Raw genomic sequence first — 10,244 nt, 5'->3', positions numbered from 1 at the left:
TGTTATTCACAAATGTTAATTTTTCTTTATGTGATTGTGGTCTCAATGTTTCTTATTGATCATAAAAACGTTAATGATTTATATGTTATATTTAGCGTAATGATTTATATGTTATATTTAGATTAGTGTTCAAACTTTTTTAACAAAATGGAAATATCATGATACAATTTGATATTTTAATAACTTTAAACAATATAAACACTTTGTTATTATTATATCATTATAAAGTTGTTGGTTTCTTTCGAGTTGATATATATATATATATATATATATATATATATATATATATATATATATATATTTTTTTTTTTTTTAAATGAAAAGCTTAAAATAGTTTATGCTAAGTAAAAAGACCCCTCTCACAACCTCTATACCATCCATTTTACTTTGGATCTCCCTCTCGGGGCTTGGTAGATCTAGAGTAAAATGGATCTATGTTGGTATAGATCCATTTTACTTTGGATCTACCAAGTGCTTAGAGGGATCAAATATTTTTTCACTCTGTGCTAGTTTGCATATCAGTATATTTGATCCCTCTGGGGGGCTGTGTAGATTTAGAGGAAAGATGGATCTATGCTGGTTTAATTCCCCCCTTTTAAACAGGGTACATTCCACTTGAATACCATGGGTCAATACCATGTGCCATCTTTATTTTTATTAATATTAATATTAGGGTTAATAATGTTTTTTTGCATGATATTAATAATAATTTGGCCCATGGTATTTGGTCCATAGGCTTCACTTAAATAAAACATCTTTTTTGAGTGTTCCTAAATATAAAGTGACTTATGTAATAAATATTAAAAAATGTTTTATTTATTTACCATACCTTTAAATATAAAGAGGTTTATGGACTAAATATAAAAAGAGGTTTTATTTATTTATCATACCTCTAGTTTATTTATATTTTTATTTATTTACCAAATTTTTTGAGTAAATATAAAAATAGGTTTTATTTATTTACCATACATCCACTTTATTTTTATTTATTTACCATACCTATTTTTTGAGCATTCATAAACCTCATACTTTTGGAATAAGTGAATAAATAGGTTTTATTTATTTCCCATACCTCCACTTTATTTATATTTTTATTTATTTACCATACATATTTTTTGAGTCTTCATAAACCTTTTTATTTATATTGATTTCTAAATAAGACCTACATTAAATTAGAAATCTTAAATGTTTACATTTATATTGATATTGACATTGACATTTACATGTTAAATATTTAGTTTATGTTTACAATAATATCTACCCACACTGAACTATAGAACATCTCTACACCTAAAAATTTGAAAACAAAACCAAAACCAATTTAAAACCCAAAAAAAATAAAAAAATACAAATACAAATCAAATGATAACCTACGCATTATAAAGTTAAAGATATAATCCCTACTTGAAAATCTTTACGTAGGATTTTATAAAATTCCAAAGCCGGTGCGATTGGTTGTTCGAACTTCCATCACAAGTTCAAAAGCCAAATGGGTCGAGCGGCACTCTGATTGTATTGCTTGGCCAGTTTCTACGACGGACGGAAGTGACAAAATAATATTTAATTGAAAAACTGGATCAAGGTAACTCAAAATTTGCCAGATTTCTAGCTCAAACAACCAGAGATGGATCATTCTGAATGCGAATTTTTATAGGCAAACCCCCTCATCACGTTTGCTTATAACAGTGGCATATTATGTGATGGGATTTTGTTCATTAATATATTATTCTTACTGTCAAAACATCTCAGAAGTCGGTCTAACCGTGACTTCATACTGTCGTGGTAACAGTCAAAGAGACGAGCAGCAAGGTACTGAATTGCATAGGCTTGTCAAAGCGAAATGGCATCAGAATGTTTCTGAAAGCAGATTACCAACATATTCGAGTAGCATAATTTTCTCTTCCAAGGCCTCCTGGCAAAAGGGACTCAATTTTGTGTGTTCTGGGCTATCTGAACCATCAGAAGCAGGCATTGCCCTCAGTCCAATTCAACCTTAGCATAGTATGGTATAATACAGAGGAATGATTTAATTAATGGTGACAAGAAGTTCAGCCTTAAAAATCATCGTCATCAATGTCGACAACTCTGTGCAGTGTGTGCGGAACAATTGGACTGGGGAGTGGAGGAGATGGGTTCTATTACTGTCTGACATGTGGCACACAATCTCAGGACCTCGTTGAGCAGGGAATGGAGGACGAGGGGATGGTGTTTAATGGCGTCTACAACCACGCTTATCGAAGGAGAACACCACATAGCGCTCCAGTTCAGTCCCAGGCTGAAATTGACATGCAAACCCAAGCTGAAGTGTTGACTCAAATGCAGAAAGTTAACATGACCACTGATCAAGCCTTTTCGCAGCGGGCGTGTGGGGATGCCGACTCTGATGACGAGGCCATGTTGAGGAATTTCAGATTCCAACAGAATGATGCCTTGGATGCTGAAACCCTAGCTTCTCAGTTAAAGGAAAGGTATCTGGAGGGTATGCAGATGATGATTCAGATGCAATGTGAGGCTCTGGTGAAAAAATTTGGGGTGAGTCCTTTGATTTGCGGCGTGTTTGCCCCAATATGGCTGCGTTTTGTGGCCTCAACTAGGGTTTTGGAACGAGGATGGGCCAATGAAACTCTCCAGGCTGCGGATGCCCTCTCTGAAAATCTAAATAGGAGACAAGATGGCCACGACGAAGGTAAGGCAAGAGACTGTTTTCTTGTGTGTCTGTAGAAGATTGTCTCAATCAAATGAATATGCAAATTATAGCTGGCCTGCTTGACTGCTGAATATTATTCGAATGCTCGTTTTTGGTTTATGCCTGGAAAACAGTATGTAATCAAAATTCTGTCATAGCTTCAACGTGCAAATCAACGAATCTCGGTAATTTACAGATAGAGTAAGAATTTTTTTAAAAATTACATTAAGTTTTGGCAACAGGACCCAGCTATATAACCTGTATACATATTATGTACAAAATCAAAGTAGTAGCGGAGTTGTGTTCACTAGTTTTTCTGCGAGGGCTTAGTTGATACAAGCAAAAGTACGGATAAATTCACGCAAAACTGGTAAAGCTTAAGATGCATGCGGCCAAAAATTTGCATGGAATTCAGAAGTTTTTCGACCACCAGCTGGCCTAAATGCCTGGCTGACAGCCTATAAAATGAATATAGCGGAAAAGCATGGGCATGTTGCCTAAGTATCGCTGCCATTGGACTCTTTGGAGTCATCTTATTTTTGTCACTTTCACTAGTTAGGTGGGTGCTGCCATAAGCGTTCAAGGAAACATGTAATCTTAGCACTCGGTATCTTTGATACAATCAAGTCTTTGACAGAGGCATATTGTTTCTTTCTTCAGCCCTTACATATTGCCTTTGAACTTATTTAATTTCCTTGCCAGCATATGCCATTTTGAAAGGGGACCTTTTACTTTCGATCAACCTCTTGCTAGTTTTGAAGTTGCACACAAGCAAGTTTGATTTCTTCAATGTGATCATGGATGTAATACACCCCGTTATCTAACTTGATACCTAGGGGTGGTTATTATGTTAACTCGACTCTCAATGTGCAATTATGAGAATGGGGTAAAAAAATTTCGTCTTCTTTTCCTGTTTTAACACTAAAATAATGTCATGTCCCCTGTTGTCTCTTAGACTATACAGGTATTGTCAAGCCCCTACACCTAGGGTAGTCTTCCAACCGCTTGTAGCAAGGTGCGGCACCACCGAACGCTTTCTTTTCACCAATACTAACATTCGTGGACTATGCCTACTTCCACATTAACATTACTTAGCTTGTGTTTCGCAACCAAGTAAACATGCAATTATCCTTTATACTTAATGAAGCCCATACTCATTCATTATCATCATGCAATTATAAGAATAATATCGACAATTGCAACAAGTATAAAGGGGAGGGGCAACTCCCCGTAATGTGAGTCTGCCTGACAATTTATTAAGAATATCAGTTTACAATAAACAAGCGTGTCTTGGCCGAACCAAGTCTCACACTTAACCAAATAATACAAAGAGAGGCAACCCTGCCTTTACAACCGTGTGCACCTCTTGCACAAAGGGGCTCACCCGAGCCACTAAATCCCCTTACCAAGTCCTGCACAAAATCTGCACCTCAGAACCAACCCGGGCACACCTTGCCCAACCTTCGTCTAAAATCTCCAAGTGCAAATCACCTCTGCGCACTCTACAAGTTCTGCGCATGAGCTATGCGCTTCACCCCAGTAAAATTGTGCACTAGACTTCATCCTTATCTTAGAGCGAAGAGCTTGAGTTGATGATTGAATGAGCTCCAAGGCTCATATACTTATATGCTTCCTTGCGTGGGTTACATGTGGGTGGCAGCCCCTTGGCCGACCCCCAAAACCATCATAATGCGCCCACAAGTCTCCTTCCCAAGTCGGCTTGCAAGCTCCTTCCAATCGTCATATAAAACGCTCAACACTTCATTGCATTTCAAAGTGTCGCACCATCGTTTCTGCTTTCGTCGCACATGACTCGCACAAACGTCGCATTTCTTCCGCACATTGTCGCACGCCCGTTCGTCGCGCGCCCGTCGTGCGCCCGCGCGCCCGCCCGCGCCCTCGTGCACGGCGACTTCGCCCGGCGCCCGTTGCACCAACACCCGGAGGCCTTACAGGTATGGTGCCACAACGACTCAGGTCGGGGGCTGTCATCCTAATCTCTGGCCTCCCCATTCTAGCTGTCTCCCAACAACAGGGTATGGGGGGTAGTCCCTATGAAAGAAGAAATTGAGAAACAAGTTGACAATCAACGAGTCTGGGAGACACAATTGAATGGCCTAGCCACTTGTTTGATTTAACAAGTTTATAGATTAGATTAGATTTATATGTGAGACTAGTGCCTTATGGAGTCAACTTGCTTTTAGATCAATTCATGACCAAATAATCAGATGAACAACCATTTCTTAAATGCTTATCTACCTTATATGCTATGCAAATCCTGGAATATAGGTGTGATGCAGGAATCTTGATTTCTTTTAATTATATGCCTATTCTAGATGTATCCTTTTTCTTATCTATTTTGAAGCTAGTCTCTAGAGTAGGTTGTGAGAAAGAGGCCAAGGGGAAGCAAACAAGGACTTGATTAACGATACCTCCCCTTAGGTACTAACCACCCAGTGCCTCTGGCGCTGTAGAGACTATGGCTCTAATGACTGCAAGGTCACCGTGTTAACCACTAAAGAGGTGCTAGGTTCCTCAAGTTAGATGAGAAAGGTGTTCCTATTTTTCTATCAACCAAACTTATGTTTGGAGGTAAATTATTAGATGCAAGACTAGTCTTAAAATGATATGTAAGATGGATGAGTGGTCTTAAGGTGAGATTACTTAATTTGTTAAGTATTTACTAACAATGATTTTCAATTAAGAACAATAAGGTATTTGAACAATAAATGAATAAAATCTCAACCACAAGAGAAAGTGTTGAAGTTTAACAATGGTAGAGAAATGCGGCAGTAGTATTAATAGACAATTGCTCAAAGACAAGATTAATGCTACTTAAGACAATTAACAATCTCCAAGATTATAATCAATAAATCACCAATATGCCTTGAGATACAAGAGAGAAATTTAAATCTCTTATCACAATTATGATCAGAATAAGATCCACGAGAGATATCCAATTTAACAATGAGCAATGAATCCATTCAATGACAGTAATGGCAATGAGAAATTAAGAGCATTAATCCACAATGTCACTTAGAGCAATTAGCCAATTAAACACCTATCAATTTGATTGGAGCACTCATGTGAATGCAAGAGTGTAAAAGATGCCAATGACTAAAATTAAGCCCAAATCACTTCAACCATGAATGATTATGAATTGTAAAATTTCCTTACCCAATTTTAGAGACTTATATGTGATTTATTATAGCTGCAACCTTGTATTTAGAGGCCTGCAATTTTATATCAGTAGTCAAGAAGTGATGCAAGGTGCCAAAGATAAGCTAGAAAATCAATGCATTTAACTTCCAATGATATTCACTTGATTATATGACTGCTTAGATACTATAGATCATATTTATTATGCTCATATCAGATCTCAAAGTGATGTATATTAGATCTGTAATAACTCAGAAAATCAGTGATTCAATCCTTCATAAACCAACAAAGTGCCTAAATATTAATGCCAAATAAGCTCCAATGATTAGCTAATCAATTTGAATGATTTTTAGATGATATTTAGTCAATATGCATGATTCTTATTTAGTTTATATGACTGCTTAAATGACTGTAGCAAACATATTAGATCTGGAAATTGCCCAACAGTCCTCAAAAAATAACTTATATGCACTCAATTTAACCACAAGATTAATGTTCAATGCCTTAAGCGACTTGTTAATGAATTTAGGTTTATTTTATGTGTGTTTATGCCTTGAATACACCACTGTAAGAATTATACCAGACCTGAAACTTTCAGATCAGACCTCTGCAATTTCAAATCAGATCTTGAAAATTATATGACAGCCAACATAAAACAATAAAATTGATAGATTAAACCCTTGTAATTTATTTTGACGTCTTGTATGAGCTATTAGCATAATGTGTAGGTTCTTTAGGCTTGTATTATGATGATTATGCCATTGTTATATCAATATATCAGATCTGATATAAATTATGCAGTCAATTAAAACGAGAGATGAAGGCAATAAAAACAAACCCCAAGGCCTAATGGCCTATGCCAAGTTTCGAGATGTGAGAGAAATCACTTCTCAACACCCGCACTCACAAAATGTTAGCTCAAAACCCAAAGATCGAACCTTTATGACTGCTGCAATCACAAATTATTAGAGATGAAATGCCAATCCCTTGAAGAAACCCTTATTTGCAATGAGATTTAGCCCTTGTAGGGCTTACGACCTTCTTAATGCTTGCAAAATAGGTCCCAAACACTAACCTTTTAGGTTGGGTAAGGGCTAGGGCCTTCAAAAAATGGGTTTCTAACTTTCTTCCTTATTTTGAAAATAAGCAACCTACAAAAATGGGCTCAAAAACCCTAGACGTCTAGGATTTTTAAGGGTTGGAAATTTCAAAAGTTTACTCTTTTCTTTGATCTCTTGAGAGATTTCACCTGTACAAATAAAAAGATTTTTTCCCCAAAAAACCCAATATATACAAAAATAAAATAAAAACTCCAAACCCTTGTTGTTGGAAAAATTTATTTACAAAAATAATTTACAAATTATATACAAATATACAATAGCGAAGTAAAAAAACCACATAAAATTTTGTGTGCCCAAACAAGGTCACCCTGTACTTACAGTCTGTGAACTTGGAGCCCAAGGGCGGGGGAACTTGCAAACTGAATATATTTCTTAAGACAAAATCATTAGATCATACAATGAATCAAATCACTTAAGATAAGCCCAAAACTTACCAATAGAATGTTTCTATCATCTACAAATAAAATAACAATTATATAGTATTGAAGCGCAATATAGGAAAACAAATACCCAACACGTACCACAGATCAATGAGACAAAGACACCATGAACTGAACCCCTGTTAAAATTGGCAACTAGGGCCAAATTCCACCTTGGGATAGCTCATTTAATGGAGATGATGATTGCATTGAATTCCTCTTTTCGAAAGGACCAAAATTGATATAAAGTTCATCTAATTTGGACAAGCGGAAGTGTATTTTTGAATTTATGCCCACACGTGCAAATTGTTCAAGTCGGCCACATCATCATGTAGGCTCATGAAGCCCAATGGACGTGTCACTTCACCCTCAACGACTTGTATAAATACAAGTGATCTTTCACCTCATTTGGCATCATCATAACTCACATTTATTCTCTCTCCTTCTCTCATTGGTTTGTACAACTATTGGGCAGATCTTCTCTCTCTCACACGTGTGGTAGGAGGACGAATTTTCTGGGCAAATTGCAGGGCTGAATTTTAGGATTGTTGTAGGGGTTTGACCAACGCTGACCAAACACTTTGACTCATCATTTGACTGTGTTTTTTTGTGGGAAAATTTGTTTTTGGCAGGCAGTATAGATTGGCACAAAAACTGAGGTATTCTGGGCACTTTGACTGCAACAGAAAATTGCAGGTTGACTGCAGAATTCAGGGCAGAGTTTGACCAAGTTTGATTGCTGACTTTGTGATTGTTTTGGGCTGATTTTGACCTCCTGTTCAGGCCGAGTTTGACTGAGCTTCAAAGGAGACATTTTGCTGCTGATTTGACCACCGTTGACTTTTTGGTTAGGGTTGAATTTGACTGCAGATTTGATAGGGCTGTAAACGTTGGTGTGAAGCCACTGTAAACATTGGTGTGAAGCCATTATTCGAGTGGACAAAGGTTACATAGGAGGCCTTTGAGCGCCTCAAGAGGGTGATTAGCAGTTGTCCTGTTTTGGCCCCACCATTTTTCTCACGGCCATTTGCTCTGGAGTGCGATGCTTCTGGAGAGGGAGTTGGGGTAGTTCTGACATAGGGGGGCCATCCTATAGCATTTGAGAGTAGGAAGCTACAAGCACATGAAATTTTGTGCTCCATTTATGATAAGGAGATGTTGGCCGTTGTGCATGCATTGTGGCCAAGTTCAGGCCATACTTGGTGGGGAACAGGTTCAAGGTGAAGATTGACCACAACATTCTTCGATTTTTCTTGGAGCAATAGAAGCTTGAGGAGAGGCTGCAAAAATGGGTTAGCAAGATCCAGGCATATGAATTTGAGATTGAGTATGTCAAGGGCAAGCAGAACATAGTAGATGATGCACTATCACGGAGGCCCACGACACTATCATTGATGGATATCATACAACATTGGAGGGCGCAACTATTGGTGGAGTACTCCAAGGATTGACAAGCATGTGAGATCTTGGATGGTACTCATGGGGATGACAAGTATCAGGTGATGGATGATGTTATTTATTACAAGGACATGATTTACTTGGTACCAAGATCATAGTTGAGGGAGAAGATCTTGCGCGCAACTCATGATTCACCATTGGTGGGGAACCAAGGGTTCCTCAAGACATACATGGCCATTCGAGAGTGTTTCACTTGGCGGGGTCTTAAGGAGGATGTCCTTAAGCATGTTAGGGAGTGTGATGTCTGCCAGAGGAATAAGGGGGAGTACACTCATCTGATAGGGTTGCTACAACCTCGTGCTATTCCCGAGAGGAAATGGGAGAGCATATCGATGGACTTCATTGCCAGGCTGCCAATAGTTCAGGGGTGAGATTGCATCTATGTGGTGGTTGACAAATTTACAGATTGAACTAAGATGATTGTTAGTGACCGAGACAACATATTTATGGGAGGATTTTGGCAGGAGCTATTTCGCCTCGTGGGCACAGAGCTTACATCCAACACGAGCTACCATCCCCAGACAGATGGTCAGATGAAGATCTTGAATAAGTGGTTGGAGGGCTACCTGCGCAACTATGTGATAGGGTAACAAAGAGCGTGGGTGAAGTGGCTGCACCTTGAGGAATACTAGTACAACACCACTTATCATATGTCCATAGGTATGTAACCCTTTTGTGCTTTATATGGTTATGATGCACTTACTTTTGCTCATATGATCTTTGGAGACAGCAAGGCCCCAGGTGCCAAGGATTGGATTTAGGAAATTCAGGATATCCTTAGAGCCCTAAAAAATAACTTGTAGACTGCTTAAAGGTAGTATAAGTTGTATGCGGATAGGGGTAGAGTTGAGTGACATTTTGAGGTGGGGGACCTAGTTTTCTTGAGATTTCAGCTGTATAAGCAGTCCACGCTGAACCAGAAGGGGGCTGAAAAGCTCAAGCCTCACTTTTATGGGACATATAGGGTGATCAGACAAGTAGGAGAGGTAGCATTTGAGTTGTAGCTTCCACTAGGGAGCAGGGTACACCAATGTTTTAAAACTTCGACTCTGACTCCGACTCGGCCGAGGGTCAACTCCGACTTCGACTCGGTATTGACTCGGCCGGCTCGATTTCAATGACTCGGTCCTTGTAAAAAATACATTAAATATATATTTATTTATAAAAACACATAATTTTAAATATTTTCATTCATGTTTCCAAACACACAGCATTAGAATATAGATAGAAGACAACATATGATCAAAGTAGGCTCATGAATATATCCATTATATCAAAATGGCACCCAATGCACTGTCCAATACATACACGATGATGATATAGAGATCAAAACAAAAACACATAACCAAGGAGGCTATAAATGGCCTCTACAACAAAAGTCTGTGACCAGTACTACTGGCT

At 38.1% G+C, this 10,244-nt stretch overlaps 1 protein-coding gene across 1 annotated transcript in view; it reads left to right on the top strand.

Annotated features, from left to right (window-relative positions):
• The first annotated feature begins 1,441 nt into the window (after window positions 1–1,441).
• The window catches only part of LOC149192932 (TATA box-binding protein-associated factor RNA polymerase I subunit B-like), a 134,524-nt gene continuing 125,721 nt past the window's right edge, over window positions 1,442–10,244 (top strand). Inside the window, exons 1-2 of the mRNA XM_089404745.1 lie at window positions 1,442–1,582; window positions 1,790–2,686. Of these exons, the coding sequence (XP_089260871.1) occupies window positions 2,074–2,686 (613 nt within the window). The 5' untranslated portion in view covers window positions 1,442–1,582; window positions 1,790–2,073. The remainder of the gene's footprint in view (window positions 1,583–1,789; window positions 2,687–10,244) is intronic.

Source organism: Pinus tabuliformis, chromosome 2_2 (genome assembly GCF_031772625.1).
Source record: "Pinus tabuliformis cultivar Carrire ecotype Pingquan chromosome 2_2, CPIR1, whole genome shotgun sequence".
Taxonomy (NCBI): Eukaryota; Viridiplantae; Streptophyta; class Pinopsida; order Pinales; family Pinaceae; genus Pinus; species Pinus tabuliformis.
The sequence above is the reverse complement of the archived record's forward strand: the minus strand, read 5'-3'. Positions and strand labels throughout refer to the sequence as shown.